The 21,467-nt window shown below is 33.2% G+C and overlaps 1 protein-coding gene and 2 long non-coding RNA genes across 3 annotated transcripts; all 3 read right to left on the bottom strand.

Moving 5' to 3' along the window:
* Window positions 1-10,478: 10,478 nt before the first annotated feature.
* Window positions 10,479-13,786, bottom strand: LOC112512619 (ADP-ribosylation factor-like protein 8c). Its single transcript, XM_025118672.1, has 6 exons — window positions 13,613-13,786; window positions 12,002-12,083; window positions 11,878-11,910; window positions 11,679-11,800; window positions 10,879-11,040; window positions 10,479-10,784 (listed from the first exon to the last, which is right to left on the bottom strand). Exons 1-6 carry the CDS (start codon window positions 13,648-13,650, stop codon window positions 10,667-10,669), a joined length of 555 nt encoding a protein of 184 aa, XP_024974440.1. The 5' UTR covers window positions 13,651-13,786; the 3' UTR covers window positions 10,479-10,666.
* A 2,055-nt stretch (window positions 13,787-15,841) lies between these two features.
* Window positions 15,842-17,047, bottom strand: LOC112513363. Its single transcript, XR_003069275.1, has 3 exons — window positions 16,990-17,047; window positions 16,468-16,545; window positions 15,842-15,919 (listed from the first exon to the last, which is right to left on the bottom strand). It is a non-coding gene; the product is annotated as an uncharacterized LOC112513363 (long non-coding RNA).
* An 872-nt stretch (window positions 17,048-17,919) lies between these two features.
* On the bottom strand, window positions 17,920-21,190 carry LOC112513362. Its single transcript, XR_003069274.1, has 2 exons — window positions 21,129-21,190; window positions 17,920-18,305 (listed from the first exon to the last, which is right to left on the bottom strand). It is a non-coding gene; the product is annotated as an uncharacterized LOC112513362 (long non-coding RNA).
* Window positions 21,191-21,467: the final 277 nt, after the last annotated feature.

Raw genomic sequence — 21,467 nt, forward strand, 5'->3', positions numbered from 1 at the left:
TTATAAAAATTATGATAAAAAACAATATTTTTATAGAATAAGAAATAATATATGTAATAGTATATACTTATAATAAGATAATTAAAAAAAAATTAATATAAAAAGGAAAAAGACAACAACAAAACAAAAAGAACAAAAAAGAACAAAAAGATAAATGATTATATAGCTTTAGGGGTGCCATTAGTATAAGATAGGGGTGCCATTAGCCTTTCCCTTATGAAAATTGTCGCCCAAAATATTCCTTTGAAAAATAGCACCAAGGTTAGGAATGTTGCAGCATATCCACAACATCAAGAATTTGCACCTTGTTTTTCAAAACAACACTACACAAAATAACTAAATAAACCATTAAACATAACTACCCTAAAAAAACACTTAAATAACTAAAAGATTTATGTACAAATAGGGATGGACTTCAAAAATTCCATTAATTTCTGAAGCTTTTAGCAAGGTGTAGTCAAGTTCATAGAGCAATGTTATGGGAATGATATAGGATCATGGTATAACTTTACTCTTTGTCTATTTACCTTGAACACAATATTATCCTTCGGGTTAACTGAGTCATATTATCCATATGAATACACTTTATGAATGAGGAAAGGTCCAGACCATCTAGACTTAAGCTTTCTTGGGAACAGTTTCACCCTAGAATTAAACAAGAGAACTTGTTGGCCTTCTTTCAATTCTTTGTGTTGGATTCTGTTGTCATGCCATTTCTTTGTTTTATCTTTATAGAGATTGGCATTTTCATAGGATATGTGCCTATGTTACTCAATTTCACAAAGTTACAACTTCCTTTTCTTACCAACAACATCTAAACACATATTTAGTTCATTGATTGCCAATATGCTTTATGTTCAAGTTCTAAACGGAGATGACAAGTTTTGCCCAAGACTAGCTTGTATGGGGACATACCTATTGGTGTTTTAAAAGCAGTTCTGTATGCCCATAAAGCGTCATCTAATTTAAATGCCCAATCTTTTCTATTTGGCTTGACCACTTTCTATAAAATGCTTTTTATTTCCCTATTAGATAGTTCTGCTAAACTATTTGTTTTTGGGTGATACATTGTGGCAGTTCTATGGTTAACGTTATAGTTTTCAAGAACTCCACTAAATAAATTGTTCACAAAATGGGTACCCTCATCACTAATTAGTGCCCTAGGGGTACCAAATCATGTAAAAATTTGTTCTTAGAGGAACTTAACCACAGTTTTGGCATTATATAAAACACATGCCATAGCCTCTACCCATTTTGAGACATGATCAATAGCAACTAGTACGTATTGACATTTGTTTGATGGGGGGAAAAAGACCCATAAAGTCTATTCCCCAAACATCAAATAACACTATTTCCAAGATCCCATTTAATGGCATTTCATTCCTCTTGGAAATGATCTACTTCATTGATATTCATTGCATCTTTGTGCAAAATTATGAGCATCTTTGAAGAGATTTAGCCAATAGAACCCAGATTGCAGGACCTTAGTTATTGTTCTTTGGCCTCCGAAAGTGTCCTCCATATGGTGTTTGGTGGCAATGCTGTAGGATTGCTGCCACTTCAGATTCTAGGATGCACCTTCTTAAAATCTGATTTGTACCAAGCTTAAACAGAAAAGGATCATCCCACATATAAGATTTAGCATCATGGAGAAATTTCTTATACATGTGGCATGTATAATCAGAAGGTTTTATGCCACAAGCCAGTAATTTGCTATATCCGCAAACAATGGTGTCTTTGTTTGTTGTATCATTAGGATTCTTTCATCAGGGAAGGTCTTAACAATGTCTCCTCCTCCTATCTCAGGATTTTCTAACCTAGATAAATGGTCTGCCACTTGGTTGTCTACTCCTTTTCTATCCACTATCTCTAGGTCAAACTCTTACAACAACAAAACCTATCTTATCAATCTAGGTTTAGCATCCTTTTTTGAGATCAAGTACTTGATGGCAGCATGGTCTGTATGTAGAATGACTTTTTTCCCATCAAATATGATCTAGATCTCTTAAAGGCAAAAACCACAACTAATAACTCTTTTCAGTTGTTGTGTAATTAACTTGTGTTTCATTCAAAGTCTTACTAGCATAATAAATTGAATGAAACACTTTCTATTTTCTTTGACCTAAGACAACACCTATAGCCCAATCACTGGCATCATACATGATTTCAAAAGATTTGTCCTAATCAGTATCAATAACCACTAGTGTAGTCACCAAAGCTTTCTTAAAAGTGTTGAATGCATTTCTACATTCTTTACCCTATTTTTACAAAACGAATCTTATTATATAAAAATAAAAATTCTCTCTCTCTCTCTATAAATATATATATATATATATATATTAAAGGAAGAACCAATAGTCGCTGACGATCCAAGGCGGTGTCTAACATCTAAACAAATCCCTCTATCATCACAATTTCTGAAACAACTTCTAGGATGCTCAAATTTGGAACACCTCTACGACGTCTCCGAGAACTTTTGGGATACACGATGATTGAGAAGGCATAATGTGGATTAGTCCATTAGCTTGCTCCGAAGGGACATGCTCTGTTCTTGACCATCTTCCTGAACCACCTGCCGACATCTCAAAAATACCATGCTCGATCGTCATAAAAAATGATAACACATAAACCATGTTAATTCTTTAAAAGATTAACATTTCTAGACATACTAACACATCTACTAATTGTTATAACAATACCAAGACAAACACACACATGTAACATAAATTCATAATGACATAGGCAAATGAAATTGAGAATATATTATACATGATGGTTATTGTAACGATTGTCATATTTCTCAATGGTTGAATTTCAGTTATCCCAAGGTGTCTTGACTCAAGAAACCTACATCAATCTAAACTTTCAAAATCCTATGAATAAAACAACTTTGATAACAATTTATTTAAATTTTACATAGGAAGAACGATAAGATATGTATCCAAGTACTAAACGGGGCTATCAAATTTCCAAACAGAATTAGAACAAGTTGGGTGTTACTAAAACCACCAAGTCTGATATCTTCAAAATCCGGATGACGCCTTTAAAGCCATCCGACCAGAACGTCAATAAATCTCCAAATATCACTCAGATCCCACTAAGACCTTATATACATATCGATAAGAAAAGGTGGTAGACTTAACATCTAATAAGTTAAAGTATTTTCATTTATAAACATAAAATGGTTAGAACAAACATCGTTTTTTAAACAACGACTCGCTATTTAAAACACCGATCATAAAAGGGATTTTTTTCTAAAACTCATTATTTCCAAATCAAATACTCGTTTTAGATCCAAGACCAATATTCAAACTCATCCAAAACGTGTGCAAGACACATACTCCAAAATATCAAATAATATCCAAAACACTGAAAGCATAGGTAGTTAAGTACCCGAAAACAACACCTTTCCATGACGAGGAGACCACATTCCATCAAATGTGGTGGGAACACAATAGTAATCCACTTATCAACGTTCTCGAGTTTCACCTCGGGCCATGGATCCCCGCATATGACTCCATTGAGTACCATCGCAGGATTCCCACAATAACCCTAGCGTCAACTCAACCTCTAGATGAATTTCATCACAAAAGTCACTGGTCTATGTATACGGCTCCAACAAGCACCACTTCAAGACCTAGCCCCATATACGACTCAATAGAGTAACATGCAAGATACTAGCTCTACATCGACCCAACAGGGTACTACTACAAGCTTTCAAAGCATAACTTGAGGATCACTCACTAGATTTAAGTGTGGACGTCAAAACTCCACACCTAACAACATGACAGACTCCTATGCTTATGGACCCAGTGCATTATAATATAAAATTATATGACTCCAACTTAATGACCAACACAATCAAAACATGTAATATCCAATAAATATGAAATAAATGAATTTTACTTTCAAAGCTACAAATTGATTTATTTAAACCAGAAAAATATCCTAAAAACTCGTTTGAGTTAAAATCAAGCCAAAAGGTCCCATAAAACATGTGACTATTTAAATAAAGTCGATGTGAATCAAAACTCATCAAAAGTGAAATAATCCCATAGAGGTGTGTTCAAAACTCAAAATGAAGATATTTGGACATGTATATAGTTTTGCAAAACAACTAGAACTCACCTTTCTAGATTTATGCAATATCTAGGTTTTACCCCCAACATTGAACTTCTTTTGGTGAGGACTTGAGATCTTCAAGCTAGGACCCCAAATATAATATATAAAGCCTCCTAGAACTCCTCAACTCCCAACCTTACCCAAAGGCACCACAAAAAAGGAAAAGTTTGGGGACAGAAAAAAACCAAAACTCTAGAGGGAGAGTTAGAGATTTAGGCTTCAACAAATAACTCTTGAAATTACCAAAGAAAGCCTTCAAAAGATCCAATATTTGACCTTAAGCTTCAAAAACATCCCAAGCTGAGAGGAAATGATGGGAAGAAAAGTTAGGGTGAGAAAATGAGAAAACTTAGGTCAAAATCAGCTTTAATACTGATCTAGGCACGAATCCAGGTTTTCATGTGACTAAACTCACATTTTAACCCATATTGACCACTGTTTGACTCCCAAATGCCTCCTTAGAAATTCGCATAAAACCTGAGCATTTCCAATGATGTAACTTGATAAAAAAAAAGGGTATATTTAAGGTTAAAATAGTAAGCGGAATACAAAAGCAATGAAAAGTCTAAAGACTTCAGGTGTTACAAAATTGGACTGTTAATAGGACACTATGGTGTCCATTGTGTAGATCAATTGCCGGGAGCAAGTGAGTAACTAACATATGCAACTAAGTGGCTCTCTTGTGACTTTTTCTTTAAGATACATGCCTATGTATATGTTTTATTCCATGATATATGGTACATGATAGTTGGAACTCTGGACGGTGCAACAGCGGTACCAACCCGTACCAAACCATATGGTACCGATTTTTTGTGGGACTCATTATTGAGACCGAAGACCGAACCTATCTACCGGTTCGGTTTTGGTTTAAGTCCGGGGACTTTTGGTACTAGGACCACTTAGGACCGAAATTTGAAAGTGGGTTAAAAGACACAATAATCGCACGAGATTCTTTCAAATGTGTATCAAAAGCAATCACAAACCAATCAAAAAGTTCATAATGTGTATCAAAACCAATCAACTTTAAGTACCGTGGAACAAAACTTGCACTTTGCATGTTTCCATTTTTCTCCCTCCTCTTCTTCAATAAACACAACATCAAAGTATTTCCAACACTGGCCCTCTCCTTCCCTCCTTTCGGAGCTTTGTTTGCTCATTTTCTTTTACCACTCGATTCAACATTCTCTCCATTTATCATAAAGTAAATTTGAATCATTGTCGACTACCACATAAGGGTTTTCCTCAACAAATGTATCATCTCTCTAAACCAAAAAAATCATATAACCATTAGATTATAGGGTAGCCTATTTTTTATATAATCTTACAAAGAATTCACATTAGACTTATGTGAATATTAAAATAAAACATGAAGATTTAAAAACTTACTTGAGTTTCATCCATGGAGTTTTCGATTTCTTTAATCAAGTATTAAGGGTGATTTCTTTGATCAAGTAATAGGGATGATTTCTTTGATGGTGATTAATAGAAGATATGCAAGTTTAGGAGAAGGTATGGATAGTTTAGGAGAAGATATGGATGGAATTTCAAAAGTCCCCTTGTATTCGGTTCGGTTGGGTATTTTTTTTGGGAAAAAGTTGGTATCTTATACCAAAAAACCAAATACCAAAATACTAGAAAATTAGGAATCGAGTACCAAACCGATTAGATACATATGGTTCAGTTTTGGCTCGGTTCGGTCCTGTTTCAAATCGGGTAATTGTTCCTCGAGTCTCATCTGTACATGATAGTGAGTAGGAAACAATATGATATACATGTGTTGTGACATAATTCATATGTATGATTAAAGCTTGGAAGTAAAGCATGCTCTATGATTTGAAATATCAATCTCAATTAGCATGCACATTTCAGGCTTAAGTATGGAGTAAAACCAGATAGATGAGGACTAGAAATTGTTGAATTTACAAAAAAAAAAAATCTTATTTCCAACATATGTAGCTTCATTAGTTGGAAGAGAGTATTTGAAGTAATGGGTGTGAGCTATGATGATCAAAGTAGTAAAAATCGAGTAGCTCTATCCCATAATATATGGTAGGATAGTGAACCATATCATATGAATGATTATGCAATATCAAAATTCTATTTTTTTGTATGTCCATATTAAAGTGGGAGTATGTTTATTTAAAGTTTTCTTTCCTAAATTGGTAAGAGTGATACTTCTTCTGTTCTAAAATAAGTGTCTACATTTTTATTTATTTTTATCCCATATTAAGTGCTCAGTTTTAAAAATAAATAATTGAATTCTCAATCTATACTTAATTAATTCACAAATAATTAACAGTTGTAAAAAGAGAGAAATTAAATAAGTGTAAACTTGTCATTTGATTAACTAAAAAATGTAATAATTATGCATGTCTAAAATTGTATGCCACTTCTATCGTGAACACTAATTATTTGGACGGAGAGAGTATGTTTATCCATTAAAAAAATTAAACTTACAAGCGAATTTAAACATTGAAAATTGAAAGTTTAAAGATTATAAAATGGGAAGTAAGTAGTACGTTTTTCTCTTTGGATGTGGATGGACTCGAATGTCATTTTAGGAAGAGCAAAATACCTCCCACAAAGAAAACAATATGGTTATTAACATTATCATTTACATAATGTCGAATAAGACCACATGAAAAACCCTGAAGGAAACTAAGCAACTAGACACCGAGATTTGTAATATGGAAAACCCTGAAGGCAAGATAAAAAATCACTAGTCATTTGGACCAAAGAATTAGCTCCACTATGATCAAATTATGATACAAAAAGTTCAAAGTATAAGCATAATCGTACCAAAAGTCTATAAATCGACCTAACAGCAAACCGTACTACTTGAAACAAGGTTTAAAGCCTGTAAATGATGATAACCTACTCGTCAATAATACCAACAACTAAGAAAGCAAAAGACAAAAAAGATATCTTAAAACAAAATTTCTCTTCAAGACCTGTATCTCATGCTTCAAACCTGCAATCCTAAACTCCATCGTTGAAAACGAAGAACATATGACACCTTACCAACTTGTTGCCCAAATGCTAGCCCGGTCCAATGGCTACCATATCTCCTATGACTTGTACAATGACAACCATATGAAAAACGAGATTTTTCTCTTCTTATTTTTGTCTCTTTTTGGTTGTTTATACCTCATTTTTATCTCTTGATTCATAAACACAAATACAACTCTCCATTTAAATTATACTAGAAGTCCACTCACCCGATGCAATGTGATATATTTCAATTATGAAGTAGAGAGCTCGAGCCATAAATCTTGATTCATTTTTGTTATGTTTGTTGTCTCTTTCGATTTAATTTTATGATTTTATGGTTTTAAGTGAGTGATAGAGTTATTCAATTGGTTATCAAGTATATCTAGCTACCGAAATATATGTAATCTATCTTATATTATTATTATTATTATTATTGTTTTATTTTATTTTATTTTGTAGCGAAAAAATTATAAAAAAATATGTCAACTGATTTTAATAACAGTTAGACAAAAGACATACGCTAAAATGAAAGAAATCTTTTAAACTTTGTTTATAACTACCAAAATAAAATATTGGATATAATATATAGAGAGGGAGGGGGAGATGTTTAAAATACAAACGATGTAAATGTTACAAATCATACAAATCTTATATTAGAAAATAATCGAGATATTTATAGACGATGATCGTGGTTCTTTCATTATGATTCATAGGGATATTTATGGAAGATGATCAATGTCACTTATTTTGATCATTGTTTTGAATTAGAAAACAATCGAGATATTTATAAAACCAAATATTCATTGACTAGATTGACGATCAAAATTGATTTGTATGATCTGTAACATTTATATGGTTTGTATTTAGAACGTCTTTTATATGTATAATAATATGTGTACCTATACATATATTTTCGAAATTTAATTTAAAATGTAAGAGTAATTTATTTTTTAATAAAAAAAGAAGTTAAATGAGATGTTGGATATCAGTTTGACTTTATTGTATTATACGAATTCAAGCATAGATTTTTAATAATTTGCACTCATGTATCATTAAGAGTCACTTTTTTTTATAAAAACTTTAACATGTATAGCAACTGTAATAAATAAAAATATACTTTGTGATAAAAAAAATTCCACAAGCACAATTGGGAATAAAATATTTATAAGAATATGAAATTAACAAGAATAAAATACTTACTTCTTATATATATAGGATTGGGTTTCACGTGAGACCAGTCTATTTAATTTAAGATGATAATTAAATATTTAGTTATCTTAATTATATTTTAAATTTTTATATTTAAAAATGAGATATTTATCATGTATTTGGTTATGTTTATTTGCAGTTAGTTATACGAATTCAGACATAGAGTTTTAATAGTTGTACTTATATACAATTTATTTGCAATCTTAAATTTTAAGTAATATGCATCAATAAATAGTATTTCATTCATAAAAAATAGTTTTTAAGAGTTTATGTCAAATGTTTTATAATATAATATAGATAATTTGTTTAATTAGAAAATTAATTATATTTAAGATGGAGTATTTATGATCTATATATATGAAGGTGTATCATCATGTTTATCATTGGATTATGTATCTTGTTATGTTTAATCATTTAAGACCGATTTAGGTTAGGCTGGACTTTGAATTTTCATAAAGGTTCCGGAGGTTGTCTTAGGGGTCGTTTACCAAATATTTACCCGATAAGTGCTTACGGGTTAAATTTAACACTACTATTTACTTATCAAGTAAGATTTTAGTCCACCAAAACGACATCGCATGTAACAATTTACACGGTAAGCACTTACCATGGTAAGAGTCGTCGCTCTCACTTACCGGGTAAGACTCTTGGTCTCTGTCTCATTCTTACCGGATAACTTGACTTAATAAGCACTTACCCGGGTGAGGTAACTTGACTTAATAAGCACTTACCCGGGTGAGGTAACTTGACTTAATAAGCACTTATCCGGATAAGCGTTTGGTAAACATCCCCTTACTCATTTTAGCCATCTATGGTAAATGGTAATTGATAATTTGGTATAGAACGGGAGCCCAAAGACCAAGGAAGTTCTAAATTCATTTTTTTCATATTTTACGAAAATTGAAACCGGTTTTGGACCATTGATCCCGATCGGTCTCGGGCCGGATCGGGCCCGGTCTTCAGTCAGTACCGAGCTTGACCATTTGACCATCTCTAATTAAGACCAATCCTTTCAGGCTTAGACTCCGTTACACTCATTATGGGGTGGAATCATGCCTCCTTTATTTACATTCATTTATATCAACAAAATCACAAAACCCAATGAACATTAGCATTACTGTATTTAGGGCATGTTTATTAGCAGTTTAATGAGCTTAATAGGATTAACAAACTTATTCGGTCAGCTGTGCATAACTATTTGGTGGTGGCTTAATGATATAAAAAGTGGCTTATCCAGTAAGCTTTTTAGGGAGAGTTTTATGCAGAAAAACGAGTTTTTTTCCAAACATGTTCTTTCCAATTAAAAAACATGCTCTTTCGATATAAGAAAAAACCCTTCTACACAAAATCTTTCTCAATCTATACAGACAGATTAATCACACATATTTTTTTATCCATACATCTATATACTATATTATAAAGCATTTGACAAAAACTCCTAAAAATCATTTTTTATGCATAAAAATTGATGCATATTACTTAAAATCCAGGATTACAAGTAATTTTGCGTAAGTACAACTTTTTAAAGCTTCATTTTTAAATTCGTGTAACTAACTGCAGATAAACATAATTAAATACATGATAAACATTCATTTTAAATATAGAAAATCTAAAATATAATTAAGATAATCATTGAGTTCTAAGAGAATGTTTAATTATTATCTTTATAAAAAGTTATATTATTAAACCAAAAATAAATTACTTTGTTAATAAATCTAAAATTAAAATATAATTAAAAAAATTGAATTAAAGAAGTTGCATCAAAAAACGAGAACTATTAAATAGTTAATTTGATACTAATATCAATTTATTTTTTTTCAAATTTATATTTCATTCAAAAATAAAAACGTTATCGTTTTCTCAAAACCACATAAAATCGAATTATATCGATAAACACAAAGAATAAAAACTAAATATTAAAACAGAGATTTATCTCACTGCATTACGCGAGTACCCTTCTATAACTTAATAAAAAACCAAGCAAACAGCCCCTTAGAGCCTCTCCAACAGATTCGTTAAAAGTTCTTCAAAATAGAGAATCAAAGTTTAAAATCTCTGAAAATAATTGCATTCGACTGCAACAGATTCTGCATTTTAGAGATTACATTATTAATGATATTATTACAATACATCATACGTTTGGTGTTCTTCGATTTGCCATCGACATCAGAAAAACTAATGAATCAAGAATCCTCAATGTACATATATCATAAGTAAAACACACCCTCGATCAAACGGATACAGGGGTCATCATCTTATCTCGTTAACAACATCGAAACGTCAAATTCAAAGATTATGAACTAGAATAGAACCAATTTAGTACACATAAAATAGATACAGTTGGTCACGTTGCCGTTTTGGAGTGCTTGATAAGCCAATCGATCACCATATCTATGTTTATCGACTCTTTGCAAGAGATCATGTAGCAGCAGACTTCTCTATCCGTAATCGTGTCAAGACCTCTGCAGTTTAGGGTAAAAAGAGAACGTAAGAAAGAATAAAGGGTCGAGCCTAAAACAAAGTCAAGGTTTGACTTTTGGGTGTGAAATGACTTACAGTTGATCCATCAAAGCTTGTTTGGTTAGAGCTTGTGACTTATCGATTTTGTTTCCTAAAACAAGCAACGGAATCCCATTTAACGAGGGCTTTGTTAAGAGGTCATGTAGCTCCGTTCTCGTTATGGGAATGCTATCTCTATCAGCTGCATCAACGACATACCTGCATTTGCGCAACACTCTTGAGCACTCCAAGCAGAAGAAAAACATGAAATATGTACCCTTTGGTTGGAAAAAAAAAACAAAGATAAATTTTTTATGTTTGGTCAAAACTAGCTTATAAACTAGTCATGCTTGGTCAAAACTAGCTTATAAGCTAGATGACAATGTAAAACGACCTAAAAGGACATGTTAAAAAATTAATTGGAGAAATATAATCGGTATAATTTAAAAAAATGGAAACAGCTAGGTTACTAACCAAATGGAGATTTTTCAATTAAGCTCAAAAATTAAGTTAGCGTATGGTTGCCAAACATGGCAGCCGCATAAAATCCATCCTTCCAAATCAGGAAAAATAATAGGAGCTTAAGCTAGTTGTTATATGAAAAGTAATTGTTGGCTAATAAGCTAGATGTTAGTTGATAAACTAGTCATGTTTGGTCAAAACCTAGCTGATAAAGCTTAAATGACAATGTAAAATGACCTAAAAGGACATGCTGTTGGAAAAATATAAGGGCATAATTGGGGGAAAAAGTTACTAGGCAAACAGGTCTTTTTTAATAAGCTCAAAAAATAAGCTAGCTTACGGTTGCCAAACACATCAGCTCGTTGTAAAGATAGCAAGCGGGGTGAGAGAATTACAAAATGGCAGTAACTCCTCGACAATATCGTTCCCACATGGTGCGAAACCTCCGTTGCCCTCCAAGGTCCCAAAGCTTTATTGTCACGTTCCCTTTGGTGACTTTTCGCATATTGAAACCGACCTAATTAAACAATTTCAGGTACCATAATAACCGGTAAACCAAGAAAACGAAAAATAAATAAAACAAAAAATACCTACAGTTGGAATCATATCTTCACTATAGCCACCCGTCTGGTGATTAAGAAAATAAAAAGTTAACAAAATTCAGCTATTTTACGGAGAAAAGAAGAAGAAAATATGGAAAACATAAAAAACCGCTTACAGCAATGGAATTCACAAGAGATGTCTTTCCAGCATCTTGAAGGCCAACAAGGGAAAGTTCCATTTCCTGTTTGAAGAACAAACTGATATCCATACGTCGTGAGAACCACAAACTTAACTTTAAATACTTAAAGATCAAATAAACATTCTCATGATATAACTTTTAACCAAACGAAACCAAACCAAACGAGCCCAGTATATCCCAGCCGGAGGTGGGGTCAGGGGTAAGATGTACACAGACCTGACCTCTACCCTAATGAGTAAAGCGGTTGTTTCTATGAAGACCCCTAGCTAGTGAAAAATGTGTTAAAGGGAGATTAACTTTGTTCAAAATTGAAGCCACATTTTGGCTTCTAGGGCCAAAAGATCTATCGTTCAAATCTGTAATTACTAAGATTACTTTTTATTTGGAAGCAAAAAATGTCATAGGGTATTGTTTTTACCTCAATCTATCAAATTTGGAACCTCCAATTGACTATTGACCACAAAGACAAAATTTATCTCAAGTTTTAGAGCAAGAAAAGTGGTATAATAAGTGGCCTTTGGCTTAACGGTGTCAATGATTCTCTACTACCCTTGGTTGTGAGTACAATAGTTCATTCGCGGGTCTCAGTGTATCAGTTTGTTGCCCATTTCAGAAAAGAAAACATCAAACGAGAAGAACTTTCTACTTCTATAATACAAATTCCCTTCAGAAATCCGCTTTTAGAATCTTGAAAACAAGTGTAGACAATCTTTGAAGCTCTTAATACACCAGCGGCCCCCTCAATCTTGTGACTTGATACAGATTCATTACACGTTTTTCTTACACAAAACAACAATTGGTTTCTTGGATATAGCTGGATAAAGAACTTGACATATCCCATGACGCCCTGAAGTTAACAATCAAACCGTCGAGTAGACCAATGGGGATTTGAACCGGTCACCTCTGGGAGTGATTGTTATCGACAGCATTATTTGCTAACCGTGGGCATCCATGCCGGCTTACGCACACCTTGACTAATCCCATGAGACCTTGAAGTTAACAGTCAGCAAACCTAGGAACCGATGACTGCGGGTATGATTGTTATTGGCAACACTGTTTTGGTAACTGTGAGTGTCTAAACCAGCTTAAGCACACGTTAACTATCTGACCCTGGAGCTAACAGTCAAGCAAACCATCCAATGGCCAGCATTGTTTCATTCACATTCAGAAACCAACAAATCGGTTTTCTTGGAAATAGTTATATCACATAAATAATCCACCGTACTATTGACTGCAGCTATGACCCATGTACGTACCAATTTTAGACTCATCCATGGAACCACCACAATAATCATAAAAACCGACCATCGAATTGCAGAAAACGTAAATGCAAAATTCAATCAAATCCCAAGTGCATTGAAGCAGTGGCACTACAAACCCCCGTGATTTCTGCTTCTAATTTTATAATCGAACAAGAAGTTGGTGTCAAGAATGTAACAAGAACATATAGTAACCACAAATTTAACAAATACAAGTTCGATGTAAACCCCATCAACCATTGAAGTAAACTGAACAAAAACTCTCAAAAACAGCAAACAACTCGAAATTAGAGCACCATAAAAGGGGGGAAATCGTGATATTTGTTACCTGCGAAGCCAATTGAGAAGAGAATCCCACAAACCCATCTGGAAAGAGGAAAATGGGAAGAACCCTAAAAGTGTTCTTGAAATCTCAGAAGGAGAGGAAGGGAAATTGGGTATCCAAAGCAAGACAAGAGGAGGGAAAAGAGAGGTGTAGAAGTGTACGTTTCGTTGTTCTTTGGCAATCAAAGTAGATCCACGTAGGGGTTTGGAGGCACAAGATAAACATAAATCATATGATTAATTTGTAATAAAATATAGACTAAAATCAGATAAATATATTTTTAATTTTATTTATCAATTTTTGTTTGTTTTAATTTAAACTATAAGGGTACTCGCATAATGCAAGGATATACATTTTAATTCTAATTTTTCGTTTTATATTTTGGATCTATCGATGTTATAATGCGATTTTATGTGGTTTTAAGAAAAAAAATGTTTTTATTTTTGAATGAAATATAAATTTAAAGATATTATAAAATGTTAAAAAAAATAAGCGATATTAGTATCAAATTAACTATCTAAAAGTTATCGTTTTTGTTTACTTTCTTTAATTTAATTTTTTATTATAATTTAATTGAAGTTTAAAAACGAATTAATTTATTTTTGATTTAATAAAATATTTTTTTAAGATAATAATTAATTATTATGTTAGAACTTAATAATTATCCTAATTATATTTTTGATATTTTATAATTAAAATGAGATGTTTATTTCTAAGATTATCGTTTATCTGTAGTTAGTTACACAAATACATACATAAAGCTTTAATAAGTTGTACTTACGCATAATTTACTTGTAATCTTGAATTTCAAGTAATATGTATCAATAAAAAATGGTTTTTAAGAGTTTTTGTCAAATATTTTATAATATAACTAGTTGTGTACCCGCGCAATGCAGCGGGAGCCGTGAATTTTAACGATTTTGAAGCTTCAGTGGTTTTGTTAGAGGAGATTTTAACGATGATATAACTTACACTTGGTCTTTACATAGTAATACAATTTGAATAAATAAGTGTTATGGTTCAAATTACATTCTACCAATGAAAATTTTGTATGACAGTTTAGAATCCAATGTAATCATATGATATTGATCGACTGTGCAATTTTAGTTGGATGAACAACTGATATACAATAAACAATTTAATTAGATCAACTCCATTTAAAGGGTCGTTTATTAAACGTTTACCTGGTAAACGATTACTGATCCATTTACCTACTAAATTAACATGACAAGTACCATAATTAAAGTCGACAAAAGCGACGATAAAGATGGAGAGTCTTACTCGATAACTCAACATATTAACACTCCTTTCACAACTCATTTTGGTATAACATACACTACTTAGTTAAATGACTCCAAATGTGTTCTTTGATGTTTAATCCATTAAAAAATAAAATAACACCTAAAAGTTTAAAAACAAATCATCCCACAAGAACACACAGTCAACAATCATCGAGCTTTCAAAAAGCATTATCGATTAAAACTTGAAATTTCTGAGAATCGTTATACATAGCGTTTAAAATGGTAATGATGGCTTGCTGTAGCTGCGCTTGTAGCGTTGCCGCAACTGCCTCCTGCACCCTCGCCTTTGCCTGCCAAACTTGAGCCTCTGCGCTAAGCTGCAATGCCCGAGCCTCCAGATCGGCTTGCAAAACGCCTTCACCTCCTTGTCCCTTTATCATTTGTGACGCCGACTCCTTCGCCGCCCTGATCAGCACAAAATAATCAGCACAAAATAGTGTTGTCGCCTCTTTTCTGCTAATTTACGCCTAAGCTCTTCTTCCTGCAAGAAAACCATTTTCAGCTATCAAATTGCCAAAAACAAATCCATATTTTCAATTTGTTTAATGAATTCTTACCTGGACTTGAAGATAATGCTCAATTTCATCTCTTTGTTGATGGATTAGGTTGGATAAGTATTCTGATAACAAAGATGCAAAACCAGAGGATTGAGAAGAAATAGAGTGTTGTTGATGGTGGTTCGACATGAATTGATTCATCATATATTCTATTCCGCTTTTCCTTTGATTCGTACTACAATTCCCACCTGTAACAACACAAAAATCCAATTATTCCAACATAAATTGATAAAACCATGTTCAGGCTTTCATATAAAACTTGGATAAACAGAAGAACCTTTACATATATCCATACCTAGAAAATTGTTGAATAAGATGTGGTTAATGGATTGATGATCAAGAAGAGTAGTAGCTAGTACTCCTCCACCACCACCGTCGCCACCAACGTCGCGCCTGGTTGTGGTGGCAAAGAATACTTGTTTCCCATTTGGGTTTTCCCTTCCTGTATGGTTCTGCATGATAAAACGAGGTTATTTTGATGATTCAATCCAAGATACGTGCCGATTTTCACCCAGTGCCTAGAAACCTATTCTCGGAAATGTTAGATGCAAAATAATATCATCACAGCCTAGATATGTTTCCGATAACCATGGCGACGACCTCGGATATACCTCCAGAACGGAAAATAAAATTGAAAGCCGTACCATAAGCATCATCAACAGCTAGCCAAATAACCATTAAACTACTCAAGGAAAACATCATATTTTATAATGGATAGCTTACAAGATGGGATGCACACGAGAGCACATGAAAGAGCCTGTCTAATGCATCCCTTTCTCTGTTGGTTTATAACTAAGGTAAATCCTGATTCCTTTTCTACACATTTATATATGAGATATGTAGAGTAAATACCCCCCACCCAAAAAAACCACTACTATCAACCTAGATGAAGAAAAACAAGAAAACAAATCCATATGAGCAAAAATAGACCAAGATGTCAAATCGAGAAAACAAGAAAACAAATCCAGATGAGAACAAAACTCCTCAACCAAGATCTTACCATGTACCTTGGAATCATCCCGAGGCCCAATTCTCCCCTCATCAATAGCCTCTGCAAGTCCTTCCTCCATTGTCCTAGCTTCCATGTACAAACGATTGTGCTTATTGGGACACTTGCTCATCACAGTTCGGATAGAAGGTTAATAAGAATATCTATAAAAACTATAATCAATTCTAAAAGTGTGAAATCTAGCTAAGAAGTTTTCTAAAAGTGTAATTGGTTTAGATAAAACAAACAACAAAGAGAAAGAATATATATAAACTATAATCCATACAATTATAAACTTACAATTATAAACCACACTTGTCGTATACATAAACTTGGGCATGAAAAAAATGCTTGTTATTCAAAAGGGTCCTCTGAAGTTACCAAAGTTACTGTTGTGTTGTAAAAAAACCACTGTTGGTGTTGTAAACATTAGGTTAGAAATATTCTTTCTATACTCATATTCAAAGGTTGGTGTTTCCTAAACATGAGCATTGACCAAGATGATTGCATGATTTCAAGTGTGAGATTCGTTACCATTTAGCCTTGACCTGGCAGCAGGAAGACTCCTCAGGAGCATCTCCTACCTGGTTCTGCAACCATCAATAGGTTTTAAAAAGAATGAGCTTTAAGATGAACTACAACAAACTCAAGTTTTATCATGAACACTCAAAACCCATAAAAAACCTACAAAGTTCAACATACTATAAATCAGAAAAGACCAAAAAGGATAGGTTTTCAATTAAATTTCAACTACTTACCTTCTTTCATATGAGGAAATCATATTAGGGCTGAAATAGAGCCACATTGACAGTATAACAAAATCAAAAATTAGGGTTCATAAGGTTTACAAAAAATGAGTTGAAATTCTAACATTTTTACTTGGAATTTATGATATTTCCTTTTGAAATTTTATAAAAGGAAGTGTTTAGGATTCTTTTAATTTTCTTGCAAGACTTGGCATCGACGATAGTCCACCATGTGATCCAAATGACTTTCAGAAACCATGCTGGAAAAATACAAATGCATACAAGTTATAGAAATAACAAAACAGTACTTCACAAACTGGTCATCCCAAAATTCCACCAGGAAATTATAACCTGAAGTCATCTGATTCAAGATTAATCTKAAGTGAACACTTGAATATGATCTGTTATCTTTCCCTGTCATGCAGATATTTTAAAAGGAATTCATGAGAATTTGCATTTTGCAGCTTATTACTTCCAAAATCCATAGACAAGGTGAGACTCATCAATCCCTGTAAAAGTGAAATTTATATTTCAAGTCTTTATGCCTCAGATTCCATAAGTAATCCAACGAGTAAACGRCTGAATGATTTCAGTTGCAACATTTCTAGCAGTTGACATTTATATTTCTACGAATTCAAGATGATATCATATGTGTTATACGTATTTTGATTGAATTAAAACTTCTAAAGCTACTACAAACCAAGAATGAAAAAAAGATGAATCAATTATAAGAAGCAACATGAAATATACAAAAAAGAATCAACGAAACTGATTTCTATTAACATTGAACTCCCATCATCAAAAACCCAGTTGAAATTCCAWGTCTAAAGCAAAACACAAGTAAAAACATCATCTAATTATGAGGAACAACAATAAATATCCAGAAAAGGGCTAAACTTGGGCACCTTTTAGTCTCCTTTTSCACCAATATATCCTTCTTTTCTCCCTTCGAATCCAGGCCTCATGAGCTTCTTCTCCCTCTTTGCAATCCTCCTCATCTTCTTATGGCTAGCTCTCTTCTCTATGTTCCCTCTTCTCTTTGCCTGCTTCTCCTCCCTCATCTTCTCCATCGTCTCTACCCTCTCTTTCCATATTCTAATATTCCTAAAAGGTCCAAAAACGAAATCATAATTTGACTTATACAAGTATATTGGATAACATTAAAACTTCACTTGAATAACCTAAGTACACAACCAATGATACAGTTATATGTTCATAACCAAAATAAAAAATTCACTACAATGTGTTCTTGGTGTCTTTCCCAATGGATTCTTGACTGCATCAACCCCTTTGCTTGATAGTATGTCGATGTTAAACCTGTTCGTAATCGTTGTTCTAGTAAAACCATAATCATATATGCATCTTAAATTACACAACTCTTGCATAAATCAAGATTCTTATCACCTTAAAGTTGCTACGGGTCGAGACTTGTGAAAAATAATGGAAGTTGCTTCAACGGAATCAATACCAAATGGAAYTGGCAGGAGTCAATCTACCATAACTCTGTATGAACCAAACTAAAATCTGAATGTACTTCAAACTTANTGGAAAATCATGGTCGAACTCTGAATCATTGGACTAAATCTGGTGACATGAAATAACTTTGTGTAAACGAAACCGTAACTCTGATTACGTTGAATAATTATATAACATCATAAAAATATTCAATTCGAATTATGYATTGAGTCTGTTGTCTTAACTCAAACTACGAAAACAGAATATTCTTGAACTCTGAAATCAAAGTGATTAATAGCAATCTGTATTGACATTTTATGCGAAGTCTGACAGCCACTCATCTTGACTTCCACTCATCTTACAAACTACCTGCAAGATCAAATAGATATGTGATTATTTGTTGCTATTTGCTGTTGTATTTGACAACATTTTACTAATGTAATTGTGTTGTATTTTGACAGCATTTTCTGCTGTATTTTGATAACATTTTTGTTGTAATTCTGTTGTATTTTGACAACATTTTATGCCCAATTAGTTTGTTGTAAATATAAGTATTTAAACAGTAGTATTGCTAAGTTGAACCCATTTTGTTAAACAGTAGTCATAAGCTACTAACAAGTACAATAATTCTTTTTTACATCCTGTTGCATTATAAAGAACTTTTAATACCACCGAGTATTTCAAACATATCTTGCAAAAATTTGATATTTAAAGTTGTAATTATTATTGATAGAACATTTTCATTCCACCGTATTGTGCAGGTACATAATTAGTTAACCTTTTTATGTACTTAGGGGTCCTTTAATAAATGTTTACCTAGTGCGTGCTTATTGGCAAGAGTCACCACTCACTTACCTTATGGGGTAACATTCCCGGTCATCAAATTGGGTAATTGGTAACCGTTTGTAACTCGTAAGAGCTTACCGGGTAAGAGTCATTACCCTCACTTACCAGGTAAGATTTTTGGTTCTTGTTATGTTCACGCGGTAAGGTAATTGATCCGGTAAGCGCTTACCAAGGTAAATGTTTAGTATACTTGTTTATAACTTAAGGTTTATTAGCATGTTCATATTCTTGGAACTAATTCATACCTTCATTGAAAGATTGTTGTAGTTCTAAGATGATCTCAACTTATGACCCTGATTAAGTTGGGAGTTGTTAACTGTAAACAACTTGAAATTTTGATCATTAACGATGTATTGGACATGTTGTTTATGATTGATTGACAGCAGTGTTATGACATCWAAAACTTCATTATTGTATTGCCYMTTTTTTTTGCTCATAGATCACTGTRTACTAACCAACAAAARCATGTTGGATTTTGCAAYTTGTTTACATGCTKGRGGGGGGGGGGGCTGTTTTTATCCCTTAACAACAAAATCATGAAGAAACAGCTGCTGCCATGATTTTTTAAGAGAACCTTTAAGACTGTTCTAAAACCTTTATGTTAAAAACTTGTTCCTTGAGACCTATTAACTAAGGCCCTGTCGGGTTTCAGCATTCTGTCTTTTTAGATTCTGAACTCATTATGTTCTTTTTTGTATAACAATTTGTAACTTTTTAGTACCTCATGTCATCTTTCGATTATTATTCTAAATATGATTCATGACATTTATTTGAGTTGAAAACTCAGTGCCCCTGTGATGTGGGTCTATTACACTAAGGGGCCGTTTACCAAACACTTATCCGGTAAGTGCTTATCAGTAAAATTTTACACTATTTTTTACTTACCGGGTAATATTTTGGTCCACCAAAACGACATCGTATCCAACAATTTACCTGGTAAGCTCTTACAGTGGTAAGAGTCGTTGTCCTCACTTAGCGGGTAAGACTCTTGGTTCTTGTCTCGCTCTTACCGGGCAAGATTTTTGGTTCTTAGCATATTCATCCAGTGAGGTAGTGTGATTTGGTAATCGCTTACCCGGGTAAGCATTTGGTAAACGGCCCCTAACACTTATTTGTTATGTCTGTTACTTTCCCCAAGCATTCTGGCTACCCCTAAAATGTTGTATGTTATTGTTGAGGGAGAAAATGAACTGTCAGATGGAGTACATGGAATCAATTAAGAAGCTTGAGGAGAGGTGGATGACCAGTCAACCAAAACATARAATTAATGGCAGTCATGGTGGAGAGGTAATCATAATCTAGTTTAATGTATCAATATTTTTGTTCTCTCTCTTTTCTTTCAACAATTTGCAAGAGATGGTAATCAAGCCTGAATATGYGTACTAATCCTAATTAGCAACTTGTGTAYTGATCCTAATCAAGCTTGAATATGTATACTAATCAACAATGACTGGGATATTTTATCCTAATCAAGCCTAAAATGTATTTTGCTGACCTATATCCCTCCCCATCCCATTAATTCTAAAAAAGAACAGCCTACAAATGCAACATGAAATGTAAACACAATAACAGGACAATGGCCATATGTCAATCCRACAATGACCAGACRTGAGAAAACTCGTATACCTTTGAATACAGTGGCTCGTACAGTTTCTGGTATTTCAATTCCAATGTTGCTCTCTCTGCAAATGATAAAACATCAGAAGCAGTTAGCATTGAGCAAAAGAATTACAAAGTATGAAAATAAATAGCCTTTCAAAGCAAATGATAAAACATCAGAAGCAGTTAGCATTGGTGAAGAATAAAAATTAAATAAAAATAAAAATAAAAATAATCAAAGCCAATTCCCAAAACCCCCCCTTACTTCCAAAATTGGAAAACACAGCGTTAAACCCTTCCCTGCAAAGCGTCGTGGTTCTACCAAAACGATCAAACAGGCCGGCGGAAGCAAGAGATTGGATGATG

Source organism: Cynara cardunculus (genome assembly GCF_001531365.2).
Source record: "Cynara cardunculus var. scolymus isolate 2C chromosome LG 5, CcrdV1, whole genome shotgun sequence".
Lineage (NCBI taxonomy): Eukaryota > Viridiplantae > Streptophyta > Magnoliopsida > Asterales > Asteraceae > Cynara > Cynara cardunculus.